Below are 14591 nucleotides of genomic sequence, written 5' to 3' on the forward strand. Positions count from 1 at the left end.
TTGTGGTAAATGTACATAAAACTGGATGATTTAGTAAGATTTAGTGAGGTCTGAGGTTCTTACAGAAGTGATTATAAAGATAACTGCCTTCTGGGACATGTTACTGTGTAATGTGGTATATCATTAGCGATGTTCTGGGGGGCTACAAATCAAAGATTAAAATATCAGACTCACCTGCTATATCTAACCCTGAGCCTGAGAAGTCTCCTTCATCTGGATGGTATAAAGACACTACTGGGGGCCCAGGAGGTCCAGGGGACCCTGGTCTCCCTGGCTCACCTGCTTCACCTAGAACATATTGAATAAGAGCATTAACACCTTCATAGTAAGGAAATTTCTTGCCTATAAACTTTGCTCTTTTACGTAAATGGAACATTTCAATAACTGCTGCAGAAGTAAGGGAGTCAGGTAGACCGCGCCATAGCTCAAGCGGTTAGTCACTGGCTTCCCATCGCGGCGGCCCGGGTTCGATCCCGGGTCTGGTCAAGTGGGATTTGTGGTGGACAAAGTGGCAGGTTTTCTCCAAGTACTTCGGTTCCCCCTGCCAATCTTCATTCCACCAATTGCTCCACAATCACCCTCACCTATCATCTGGGGCTGGTACAATAGGCCAGAAATGGCCGCAGTACAAGGACTTAGTCCCACCCCAGTAGCAATAAAAAAAAAAGGTAGTCAGGTCATGGTTTGTCACAGTGCTTGAGAGATATAAGAATAAGAGGTCTCTTTAAATAATCAAAATATCACACTGGCCCATTTTCTTTGGTTCTGAACTTCATATGTGTAAGTGGTAAATGTAAAAAAAGAAAATGTAAAGCTATCGCTGTAACAGGCTGTAGAGGCCCATAGCACTGTGAGACATCCAGGCTCCCACATCATCTGGACAATCGGTTCACAGATGGCAGTGAGGTTGTCAGCCTTATGTGCCGGCCGCCCTTTACCCTCCAGGAATATTCCTGGTACTCATTTCTGTTAGAGGCTGAGTCGACCCCAGGGCCATAGTGCGGCTGGAAGGATTAGGTCAGTTGAACAAATCCACCTCATTGGGATTCGATCGCGCGACCTTTCGGCTTGTAGCATAGTGCCTCAACCAACTACACTACCGCATGCCCCCAGTAGATGAAAAAGAATATGGGAAGAAGCAGATACAGGATGATGGAGGGGGAAGAGGAGGAAAAGAAACAGTTTATGCTAATAACAACTCTCACAAAAGAAATTTAGCCACTGTATGCAATTTCAGGAATAGTTTTATAAATGAAGATTCACTGTTTTTCTGACAATAACATGATGGTATTTTAATTAATGTTAAAATGTTACTTACCTTTCTGTCCCTTGCTTCCATCTCGTCCATTTTCCCCTGGGAAGCCTGGTAACCCATCAATTCCTGGTGAACCTGGCTCTCCCTTGAAACCTTGTGCTCCCTGAGGCCCTTGGTGTCCCTGCCAAAAACAAACACACTTATTAGTTATGTTCACTAATAAGGGATTGAGATAAATGAAATGTATGCCTCTGTGGTCCAGTGGTCAGTGTTCCTGGCTACAGATCCAGAGGTCCCAGGTTCCATTCCCGGCGCTACCAGATTTTCTGAGAAGTAGTACGTCTGGAACGGGGTCCACTCAGCCCTGTGAGGATAACTGAGGAGCTACTTGAATGGAAAAGTAGCGGCTCCAGTCTAGAAAACTGAAATTAACGGCCCTGGGGCACTAACTTCACCGACGAGTGGTGGTTGCTCAGTCAGTGTAGTTCACTTCCGGAGTAAAGCCACAGAGATTTTATTTATTTATATTAACTTAAGACCTCCTTACTGAGCACTGTGCAATATGTAAACACATCTTGTTCGAGAAGTTCTCAGGTTCTCGACACATTTTCTCAAACACAGGTACTGAGAGCGCAATGACTAAGTTACAGTATTCTGGTAATACAATACATGAGGCTGAAAATATATGAGATTTATATCCATCTTCAGAAACTATGTCTTCTTCCCTGGTGGCATGCATCTATACAAAATGCATGTGAACTGGAGCCAGTTTACACCAGTTCTGCCAAACCTGTACCCAGATATTCAGAAAAGATAATGAAAGTGCTTTAGAAGTAAGTTTGGCCTGGTCAGTTGCTACAAAGTAAGCAAGCCTGGCTCCTCCTGTCTGGAAAGCAGGCTAATAAAAATTGTCAATTGGCAACTGAATATGTGGACCAGTTGTTAAAATGTTGTCAGAATACCTCACGATATATACAGTATATATATAATGTTTGTATCATGAAAGGTATAATGCAGAATAGGGGAATGAAATCCCCTTATTTTTAACAAGTAACAAGAGTAATCCCATCTAAGATCCATTCTGACATTGTCCACCCACCTATTTCAGCATACTGTTGGGCCAGAAATCACCATACCAGAGATCTCATTGCACTGACAGGGCTTTTCTTCCATAATATCCCTTATTTGAGGTACACACACCCTCAGAAGTGTTTTACACAAATAATACTTTACAGTGCTGTGATGTGCAATATCTTCATTTGTTTGTACCCACCCTGTCACCTTTGGGACCTTTCAGTCCTGGGTCTCCTCGCTCTCCCTTGCTTCCAGGAACGCCCCTCTCTCCTGGTGCTCCAGGCATACCAGCTATTCCAGGTTCACCCTTTGGACCAGGACTACCTGGTCTCCCAAGGGATGACTCGAAGTCAGCTCCCAAAATCGATCCCTGCATTTAATATTAATTTCATAAATACATTCATTGTGAATAATATAGAGCAGCAGAAACTTGTATGTATTCTTGACGTATATATATGTATTTTGAAAGAGTATACTTTTGTCAGAAGAGATGGAAATGAAATGGGCCAAATGAGACAACTGCCTTGTGTCCACTTAAGAGGCCACATTCACTGAATACTGTCAGAGTGAAATGCTACCAATTGTTATAGGAACAAGACGGTAGTCATTGAAGTTTCTGTCACAGTTTTGTTTCTTTGTTCTACAGAGAAGCTGATAGTAGGTGTAAGTTCCACATCTTACTCCAGGTGCAAAATTGGTTAGTTCTGCCTCTCTGAAAGCATTATTTGTAGCAGGCGTGTCCAACTTCAAACAGATTGTGATCGACATTTTAGTGTCAAAACTGCCAGTGATCTACCCCTCCTATTGCCGTACCTCGCTTTAAGAAGAAATATTTTTAAAAATAGCACAACACATGATGCTTGTTGTAAAAGCAACATACATTGAAAGTACAGACTACTTTAACACGTATTTTCCCTTCAAAATCTGAATATAATCATATTATATTACAAGTGAATTTACATGCTTTTCACGTATAATTTCCTTATAGGTCTATGAGACTGACCAAAAATCATCCCGCAATCGACGCATTTGACATACCTGATTTATAGGATCTATTAGTATGGATCCGTATACAGAAGGTTGCAGTATTACAGACTGAACATCTGGTGTTGATCTTTTTAGAAAGAGCCTCATTATGAGGGCTTGAAGTATGATTCTTGGAAACTGTACTACAGCAATGAAAATTATCGAAATGCCAAATAATGTAACTCAATAGGAGCCACACACCCTCATTTTCAAACATTGAAAATTGCAAAAATTATTAGAATCTTTCTTCCTTGCCTTGTCTGTGGGCTTTCTTTATCAACTTACATCAAATTCATTAATTGATTAAGCACCACACATTAAAATCTATGGGGAGTGGAGGTATAGCTCCACTATTCTTGTCCTCGGTACTGGATGGAGTGCTCGGCTTCACACCCTGGTCACGTTACCCCTGGTACCAATTGGATAAGAGGCTGGGTGGGCCCCAGACCTGGTCTGAACACTGTGCAGGAGAGAAAAACCTTTGTCCCTGCCAGGAATCGAACCTGGACTGTTCAAACCATAGCCTGTCACTATACCGACTGACCTGCCTTGGTTCCTTATGCAGGTTTAAGAAATATAAACGTACCACCTGTTTTAGTACAAGAATCTGTTTTGGCAACTGTATTTATATGTGTCATATGATTCACACTACAAACATCAGCCACTTCCTTGAACAGCATTAACTAATCAGTCTTTATAATTCAGATGCATTGTGTTTTTTGTAAAATAGGAACTGAAATGAATCAAAATAATAAAAAATTTAGTTCCTACCTCACAGAAAACACAATGCATCTTCATTAAAAGCACCAACTGGTCAGTGGTGTTGACAGAAATAATTGCTGTTTACTGTGAGAATCTTATTATACTCACAAATACACTGTGTGGGAGGAATAAAGAATTTCCAAATTGTAGAACTGAGTTACCCTGCTCCATTTTTACAGAAAACAGCGGTAAAATTGAAATGAGTTAAATTCGGTCTGATTCACACTCATGAAATACATATTTTATCGATTTCATTATGAACTAAAGGTGCACACATACATATACACACACACACACATAACATGTAGTACTCTTATTATCCAGCTACGTGTACCACAAGTGCAGTGCAAATTACGTGTAATTTTATCATGACAGCAGTGGAACTATAGCAGTGCGAATGTTGAAAAATGCCAAACACAACTTCCAATGCCCTAATTCTCTAGAAAACTGTTTTAAAGGCAAACGTGCCACTGTTTTGGAGTTTATTTACTTCATTGTTCCAAAGTCGCAGTATCCTTTTAACATATACACATAAAGTGCTGGGTTACATATTAAAATTGATCCATGCCTGACCAAAATTTAGGCAAAATTAATCACATTTTATGCGTAAGATGGGGCGATTGAAATGTTTTATTAAATTGATTACTTTATGTTTGTATTTGTAATCGGGTTTTTCGAATTATGTGTCAGAATTTACAAACAAAACAAACTTCGTGGCCTGTAGTCCGCAAGCAAACTGTACCGACCGAGCGACCGCCGTTTATAGGCGAAGTTAGTGCCAACTTTTGCGGATGGAGGGTGTCACATGGTCAGCGCAACGGACACCCACGGCCGTTAATCTAGGTTTTCTAGACCGGAGCCACTACTTTTCCATTCAAGTAGCTCCTCAATTACCCTCACGAGACTGAGTGGACCCCGTTCCAGAACCACTACTTCTCAGAAAATTTGGCATCGTCGGGAATCGATCCCAGGACCTCTGTATTGGTAGGCAGGAACTCTGACCACTAGACCACAGAGGCAGTTTGTGTCAGAATTTAATACTTTTAAAATTATTACATTGCTTGCTTGGTCCAAACTTATGCGATGTTACTTGAAAATGTTTGGGCATGGTCTTGGTTGTGAAGAATTTTTTACTGGACAACGAGGCACAAGCAGATCGGAAGTTTATTGGAAACCGGAAGCCAAACAGACATTGGGAAATGGACCAACAGCACCCAAATTTTTAATGTAGCACCAAATAACTCTGTTTAAACAAACCAATGACTTTGTGAGAACTTTGTGTCAGTGGCTTACTCATCTGTTCTTGAAATTTTAAGTACGCAGCACTCCTGCAAGCATCTTTACCCCATTCGCGTTCTGGATTTTTAGGGCACATTTCATGGCAGCACATTATTAAACATAAATATTTAAAAGAATTTGGTTGAAGATAAACTTAAGTCCTCTTAATATTACATCCTGCTTCTTACATCAGAAATTGCAGCAATATTTTGTCATGCCTAATTTGCAACATTTCATCAAGTGAATTTAATCTGTGCCTTTGTAATAAAGGGCATCCGTGGTGTTTGTTATTGACCTCTTCATTGCTCTTCCCCGTGAAAGCGATCCAACAGGAAAGTATCGTGCATTGACCTGAACCATGATCTATCCATATATTTAAAATTTACAAAATTAAACCCAAATTGCCAATTCTGATAAAGAAGAGACCCCACAGAACATTCCACACTGTCCAAACACAAAGTCCTGGTCCGGCTGTAGTGCTAGGGAATGATGTCAAAGGTGGTTTCCGCAGCATGATCTTTCTGATTGTAAATATTGAACTCTCTATTTTCAGTGAATTCCAAAGTTTCTGCTGTTTGTCCACTGTCATATATTCCAAAAGAACACAATTTTCATTGGGAATTTTCTTATTATCTTCTGTTTGCAAAACCTGATATCAGGTCTAAGTATAGATGTACGGGACTGACTTTGCTTGTCCAGTGATTGAAAATTTGTCCTTTGTATTGGGCAAAACAGAGTAGATGCCTTCCTATCCTTCCCCCAGGAATGGAAGTCCGTGTTCCAGAAGGTTGTGTTCATTCAGAATACTAGATGATGGACAAAACTAAAAAACTCATTAATTCCAACCATCTCTTTATTATTATGCAACATCATTTTTAGAATGTTATTTTCAGCAGTAAAGAACTTATAATTGCTGTCCAATTTGATATAAGATAAATGAAAAAGCTACTTTCATATCCAAAGCATGAAAGATTCCTGAAAAGTAGACAGCATGGCCTGTTGTCACAGAGGCTGATGGCTTCCAAATCTTCCACACTGGCATGTGTATGAATGAAAATGATAAATTGTTTGAGACAGATGAATACTGAGTTCCTTTCCCTCATACTTTCAATGGTGAATACTTCAGACAAACAGGTAATGAAAGCTACACAGTAAAAATTATTAATTCATATAGCTAATTATAAAAGGAAACTATCACAACAGCTCAGATGTTATGTATTACGGAAATGTACATTAAATGTGCTCTGTAAGTAGACCGTAGAAATTTAGGCAAATATTTTTTTCCCCAGAGAGATATGAGGACAATTCAGTAATTGAAATGTGACTAAATTGGTGTAGTTTTGCAGAGTCTAACATTTACTACATTTGTCAATGCATATTTCCACCTTCTTACACATTTAAATACTTACTTCACAGTAAATTATTAAAATTTTTAATGTCAGTGTAATATACATGGCTCAGGAGATTGTAAAATAACAAATACCTTCTTGATAAATTATAAACCTGAAATTCAATTGTGTAATAGCAATCTTGAAAAATTAATAATTGTGCCTATTTTATGTACCTAAAATTAAATTTTCTACTATTTATTATTGTTGTTGTTGTTGTTGTTGTTGTTGTTGTTGTTGTTGTTGTTGTTGTTGTTGTTGTTGGCAGTACTACATCCCTTTGTGGGTCTTAGCCTGCTCTAGAAACTTTCTCCAGCCTTCCCTCTCTTTTGCCTTTGCTCTCCAATTAACCCAAGTTATCCAAATATAATTACTAGCTGAAAATACTGATTTCTAATTACATTTTTCTATACCAATAAGTTATCTGAACATAAATATTCCAGTATTGCACTATTATACAAAGCAATAAATTTATCTTAGTAAATATAGAATTTGGAATCTTTTAATTCCAAATGGATAGTACTCTTTGCTGTCATGTAGGACTTATAAACACATTCAAATGACAGGAACATTATACTATGCACACAGATCACTTGAGGAAGGGTAAGATGAACACTTTAATAATATTAAATTAAACTTCTGGAGATAATAAACAGAGTTTGTGTCCAAAACTTTATAACAGCAAAGGTTATTTAGGAAAATGCATGAACACCACATGAACTACAAACTTTGTAACTCTCTGTGTTGAATTTCTCATATCATATTATCCAGGCATTAAGAACCTCTGCTTTGGTTTCTAGGAGGAGGAAATGATTTTGTTTTTAAATCATTGTCAAACAAGATATTCTCTACAGTACACTCAATTGTCTTCCCTTGCTGGAAGACAGAGCCATCCCCCAAACCAGTCTACATTTTTGTATATCTTTATAACTATTTAATTTTGACAATGGGCAGTATTGAAAAAGGACGCCTACAGTATGATACTAGAACAGGGTGGGCGATTATTTTGGTTGGTGAAACATATCACAAACTTAGGTGAGATTCATGGGCCATATATCCTTACTGACATAAAATTTATGACTCCCATTTGTGTATAGAAAAGATGTGGGGTACATAATGGATATGACAATAAAAATTAAATTCAACAAAAGTAAATATGTTTTGTTGCAGTCTTAGTATATTGCACTGAGCATATTTGACCGGTCTGAAAGTGCTGCTGGACTGAGCAGGCCCAGCGGCTGGTTTTTGCTGACCATTGCCATAAATCTTCAGAGGTTCACCAAGCAACTATTGTTTTGCTTGAATAGTGGAATTTATTATGTTTTTAAGTATGTAATTATTGCCAAAAAATTGAATTACCTAATTAATACTTGAGGATTACAATCTGTTGCATCAATAATAGTGAAATAGAACTTGAATTACAGGGAAATTAAAATTCAACATAGGGAGCTACAAGGCACACACTGTACCCTTAAAAACGTAAAAGAGTGGCTAAAATTTCAACATTCATACCTTTAACATTGTCCTAGGATTCCAATTTGGCTACAAGTAAGCAGCATGAGTGGGGGTGAAAGAACAGCAATATTTTAACCAAGGTCACTGCAACGTTCCACATGCCAAACATGCACAACCATGCACACAAATGGTCATGCATAAGTACCATACTGAATGTGCCTTGGATATAATGCACAACACACTTTTTAAAAATTTAAGATTTTTTTTTCACACAGCAGTTATACAAAATTTAATAGCTTCTAATATGGGTAAAATATATAAATATTATGTACCATGGAAATACCTGACAAAATTAAATGAGAAATTAATAAATATTGGTGATGATGGTGGTAATATACATATATACTACTTTTATATACCTGTCAATACAAGAATCAAATAAATAACTCACTTCCACATTTGTCTTAACTGAGTTTATCTAATTTACAGTACAGCCACGCAACATGTTTCGGCTCTTACGGAGCCATCATCAGGTGATACAATATATAAAGTCATAAAAATTTTGAGGTTTTCACTGTAGTGATTACTCTGATTCCTCTGAAGTGTTCGTATCAACCTACAAGACTACACGGTGTCACAACACAGAAGACTAGAATAAAAAAACAGGCAGTTTTTTTTTTTTTTAGGTGTTTGAGAAATGTGTGCATCTTATCCAGGCAGATAAGGTGGTATATTGCTCTGAAGTACCATATCTCAGAAACTGACTGCATAATTGTAAAGCGATTGTGTCTGAAAGCGTTGCATAGTTCCAATTAGTTGAAAGTTACACATCTGATGCAATGGACAATACTATCCTATGTTCTGTGTTAACTTAAGGCTTTATTTCAAGTGTCATTCAGGTATGTGTAATTTTGGAAATAAATAGATGTTTCATAGAACTATCATCACTGGAGATTAATGAAATTCATTTTCAGGGAATTTCTTTACACGGCTTTTGTCTTTCACATGTCCTCATATTTATGGAGATTATAAAAATGTTATGCAAATAGTAGATTGTGACCAGGTTTCTACTGCAAAACTCTGGGTAACTGGAAGCAAAGGTTCTTGAGTTATAATAATTAGTGGTCACAAAATAATGCTGATCTCAAAAGTCTTGTTGCTATGTTGAAAGTAGACAAGTGTTTTGTGCTTTGTTTTCAGTAACAAATATTATTCAGTAAAGAGAAATTTAGTTCTGAAATACACCTCAGAAGTCTACAACCAAATTTCTAGATATGGTTTCTTCAAAACTGTAGTTATTTCTGCACAAACCAACCAACTGGAATGAAGTAATATGTGTCCTTCTTAACATTACTTCTCACGCTTGCAGTAGTTCGTAATATATCAGCAGCATTAAATTAATAAACACAAAAAACACTACTGTCACAAACTGCAATAACAAATGCATGTTCCACTTCAGAATCACATAAGAGTAACTGAGGTCTCGGCTTACCAAATATTTGTTTTGCTGTAATTTTAGACTGACATGTTTGCTGTGCAGAGTGCACAAGCATTTCATCATAAAAATACTGAGCTAATGTATAACGAGAACTAGATAACTGTAAGAAATTTATGCTCATATCTCAGATAAATATAGTCACTTTTGCAGGTGCCTTAGTTTCCATGGCTTGAGTTATCAGCTTCTGGGAGTAAATTCCATGGAATATTGAAAGTTTTCCAATATGAATATGGCACAACTGCAGTGTTTACAAAAGCAGGAAAAAGGACTATTCTGTGGCTTGTTTCTAAAAGCCTAAGTTATACACCTTTGCAGGTGATTACTAAATTTTAAATCTCAGAATGTTTTTTAGTGATTCTGTAGTTCCTTCTTCATAAAAATATTAGCATGGTGCATGTCTGTTCTTCTGGAGGGGGAGACTTCTTACTGTGTAACCAGCAAAGTGCTGGATCAGAGATAAAGCCACAGTTTAAAAAACTAAGGGTGTGATAATGTGTTGCCTGGTCAGGGCTATCACACATCTCGGAAGACAGTGACAGATATATATGAAGCAATGGCAGAATGATGATTGAGAGGGGCAACTTGAGCAATGACATGGCCTCTCTTTTAATTCAGCTATGAATTTCAGTATCATAAGTAATGATCTGATCACTATGAAACTCAATACCACTCTGTATGTATTCCTCAGCCATCTGTAAACTGTAATTTGGGAACCACTGCATTACAGGCAAAGACAAAAAAAGATGACACATTTCTTATTTCAACAGCTTTGTCCCAGAGTGTACTGCTGATAAGAGCCACAATTCATACTTCTATACTTCATGAATATGAATATGAATATACATGAAAAATGTTATTTTTTTCTAGGGAAGTAAAAACAAGTGTCAATGTTACAAAGTAAAGGGTTGTTATATTAAGTTAAAATTAATTTAACAAAGGATGTTCTGAATTAAGCATATGATAAGTTTCTAAAGACATTTCTCTAGAACATGCTGTTACAACATTAACTACATTAAAGTAACCCTAAGCTGAGAAAACAAAATTCACTACCAAAGGTAAGAAATGTAATGTAATAGCCAATAAGGTGTTAAAAAAAGAAAGGTAAAGTTATCCATGTAACAGGCCATGGAGGCCCATAGGGTTGTGAGATGTCGAGGCTCCCACATTCTCTAGACAATCAGCCCACAGATGGCGGTGAGGTTGTCAGCCTTACGCGCCAGCTGACCTTAACCGCAGGAAAGATCCTGGTACTCATTTCTGTTAGAGGTTGAGTCAACCCCAGGGCCATAGTGCGGCTGGAAGGATAGGTCAATTGAAAAATCCAGTGACTTTATTGGAAATCGAACCCAGGACCGTTTGGAACAATTCCATACCACTGATGTGGTGATCAGTTGCTCTGTAACTTTCCATATATGAAAGTTGTCATTGTTTTTGAGTAGGCCTATGGCAATTTAGAGGCCTGAAGGTTAAGTTCCACACATTCTTAACACAGATGAGTGAGCAATTTAACTCAGAAAGAGACCCCCTCAACCAGAGATATAGTAGCAAAGTTATATTTTTCTGCTTCTGACAGGAGTGAAAGCATGGTGATCTAGTATAAGGACCAACTCCAACTAAGGCAGCATCTACACGACCGCACAAAATCCGTCCATTGTAACGAACATTGTGATGTCCATTGTTGAAATAAACAAGAGAGGCAAATGCTACGCTTTCTTCTGGCTCCATTGCAGACAGAAAACTGCACACTGCATTCTGCAACTGTGTGGTGTCCTCAGTAAAGTACGTTCATTACAACAGACGCATTTTGTGCGCTCGTGTAGACACTGCCTTAGTGAGCTCCTGGCTGCTCAATATGATATATCTGCAGTAAAGTAACTTTCCCTTTCAATTTATCTTGTGCCTGGTAAGCTAGACCTGTATTGTCACAAAGAATGTGTGGGATGGCTAAGCTGAACCTGTACTATCATGAAGGGATGCACAAAATGCCCAAACCTAACCTACATTGTTACAAAGGAATCCAAATTCAGCACATATCATTAATTTTGTGTTCTCAATGACAGGGATACTTTAAATGTTTACTCTATGTATTTGTGCTTAAACAAAATGGCATGCTTGCAGTGAGCTTCTGAGTCAAATTTCCTATTTGATGTAAACTGTAACATTATTTGTTGATTTCCATAACCAATTAAGTAGTATGAATGTTCAATTCCTTTTAGTAAGGAATATGAATGTACTGAAACTGACCATTCATGTGATGATTCATCTCATGACTCCATCTTTACTTACGTCAGTAGGCACATAAATTTAGGAAACACCTGTGCAAAAATTATTTTTAAACCAGTTGACATTTAGAGAAAACTTTAGTTACGTGGGAGAGGAATAAACATTATCAATAAACAGTAAAACCTATATAATATAGAATCTGGATTGAATAGAAGTCTGCCTTTATCAGATAATATCACTGGTTCCTCGAATACAGAGTGAATAACCAATATAAAATTACATTTCACAGAAAGTGATTTAGCCCAGACATGTAAATCAAAACAAAAACATAATGTAAACGTTCTCCCAGAATATTGTGTTTCAATTCGCATAATCCTATGCAGTACTGCGTTTCACAGAATCTGTTTAATGTAGAACATTCCAATCTCAAGCCGAGAAAAATTAATGATTATCTAAGGGTTCATGACAATGGTCTACCCATTATGTAAATATTATGTTGGACATTGTCCACTATCTAGGATATGTTTAAAATACACAATGTTTCAGAAGCTGGGTCTGTTTCTGTCAGCAGACCGGTCATCCCCGACTAGAGCCTTCTAACAGGAGCTCCACATACATCTTGTGCTGGAAATATATCCAATTTCCAAAATATTGTAATTTTAAATATACTCAGATAATAACAGATGACATGAATTTATATCAAGGAGTAAGTCCAGAAATTCACAAAATAATTTGCAGACTACTTTAATGGATTATGGGGAATAAAAAACATATTTTGTAATATTTAGAAATAGTGTAATATAAAATGGTGGGAAATTCTTGAGTAGCTGCAAAATTGGCCACTCTTCAAGAAGGGCTCATCTCCATGAGTAAGTAAGTAATATACATACACAAAATTAATTTCTGTTTGTGTGAATTAAAAAGACATAGACACATAGGACATGGACTGATTTGTATTATGTGTGTTACTTAACAATTATTTGAGTTATGTGCAAACTTGTATGGAATGGAAAACTGTGCAGGTGTCTTGAGATACCATTATAAGTAGGTTTTATTGTTGTTCTTCTCAAACTTCCATTGTTACTTGAAATGAAAAGCAACATTACGTATCTGATTAAATCAGGAGCAGACAAGAAAGTTAAGTTAGTTTTCTGAAATGTATGATAATCTCTGACTCAATAGAAGCCTACTTCTGTGTGAAGGAACAGAATGCTGAGAAGTTGTTAGGGTAGCCAGAGAACTGTGTGCTGGCTCAAGCATGTTGTATGCATCATTTGGTCGTGTGCCATTGACTGTAATAAGAAACTTATGATATCGGGTGCTAATCAAGTGTGTTTTGATTGAAAAACAAAGAAAAACTTGTGGCAGCTGTCTAAAAGCATTTGTAAAATGCCAAACATAACCTGCCATGAGGAAGACTGTGGCATATGTTCAGGAGCTAAGAACCTAATTGGAAATATTGAGCAGAGATCTGAAAACACCAACACAGACAATGGATGACCATTGACAGATCAACCCTGGACAAAACTGAAATTTTGTAGTTACTTTCTTGAGCCTTCTGCTGAAATGTTACACATCCTGCTTCATCATCCTTTTATGGTAGCACAGATATCACGTTTTTATTAAGAACTGAGGTTATTTCTGATTGTACTGAATACTCGTTCATTCATCATGCAAAATGAAATACAAAGTTTTTGATTCGAACAATGTTCAGGAAATTTTAGTACAGTTGCTTCTTACTGTTCACAGAATGTCATTACACTGCACATCAGTTTTGTTGTTATATCAGATTGTTTAAAACATGATGCTATAGCTATGCATTTCTGAACCCTTCTGGCCACTCAAACAATACTGTGCATTATTTCTGTTTCAAGAAATCAAATTCGGACAAAATGTATTCAGAAGTACATATGTGCATGCAACACCACACATTCATCACACTTGCAAGATGACGAGTATGCACTGGAAGACAAAAGGGGACTTGTAACTTGGAAATGACTAAATTCAACTACCATTTTTCCATCTCTCTAACCCCAGTAAATCTGTTATGTATTCTTCACCACCAGATGGTTTATGAGTTCCGGCTTCAAAAGTACGTACTGAAGTGAATAGAAAAACTGTAATGGGTTGCATATATGGTTATAAGTGAAAAGTAAATGTGTTGCGCCATAGAAACAGGGCTTTGCATACTGTACATAGTTTCTCTTACGACAGATAATCGCTTATGACTTTAAGAAGAAACTAATGTTATTCTGAAGAAAGCAGTCTTCTGGGATTTTGCACCGTGTATATGTGGNTTCTAATGGATAAGCGTACCAGGTGTCTTTTTTGCTTTTCTTATTATTGCTGTATTACATATGTAGCCTACTGTAATCTTTAATCCAAGTGAATAAACACAATAACATGTATCTACAAGATATCCTGGCTTATTTGATGGACAAACATAAGTGACCACGATAACAAGATACATCCAATATACACCTACGTCAGAAATAAATAATAAATAGGATAATGTGGTACATGAAAATGATTTTAAAATGGTCCATTTAAATTTAAATTTAAAATAGTCCATCAACTTGTTACACCTCAGGGGGGAGGGGGTGAGAAATTATAATTACTTGGGCCGGTCGTT

The 14591-nt window shown here is 37.2% G+C and overlaps 1 protein-coding gene and 1 long non-coding RNA gene across 25 annotated transcripts in view; one reads left to right on the top strand and one right to left on the bottom strand.

The window, feature by feature from the left end:
• The window catches only part of LOC111872382 (collagen alpha-1(XVIII) chain), a 378674-nt gene that overhangs the window by 20960 nt on the left and 343123 nt on the right, over window positions 1–14591 (bottom strand). For 23 of the 24 annotated variants that reach the window (XM_023866208.2, XM_023866202.2, XM_023866207.2 and 20 more), the window contains 4 exons: window positions 8296–8325; window positions 2529–2699; window positions 1319–1436; window positions 175–288 (listed from right to left, as the gene is read on the bottom strand). In XM_023866208.2, coding sequence (XP_023721976.1) covers window positions 175–288; window positions 1319–1436; window positions 2529–2699; window positions 8296–8325 — 433 coding nt within the window. The remainder of the gene's footprint in view (window positions 1–174; window positions 289–1318; window positions 1437–2528; window positions 2700–8295; window positions 8326–14591) is intronic. The other variant, XM_023866206.2, reaches the window with a different exon arrangement.
• LOC111872383 overlaps window positions 1–14591 on the top strand; it is a 35346-nt gene that overhangs the window by 15568 nt on the left and 5187 nt on the right. The gene's annotated exons all lie outside the window — the stretch shown is intronic.

Source organism: Cryptotermes secundus, unplaced genomic scaffold (assembly GCF_002891405.2).
Source record: "Cryptotermes secundus unplaced genomic scaffold, Csec_1.0 scaffold247, whole genome shotgun sequence".
NCBI lineage: Eukaryota > Metazoa > Arthropoda > Insecta > Blattodea > Kalotermitidae > Cryptotermes > Cryptotermes secundus.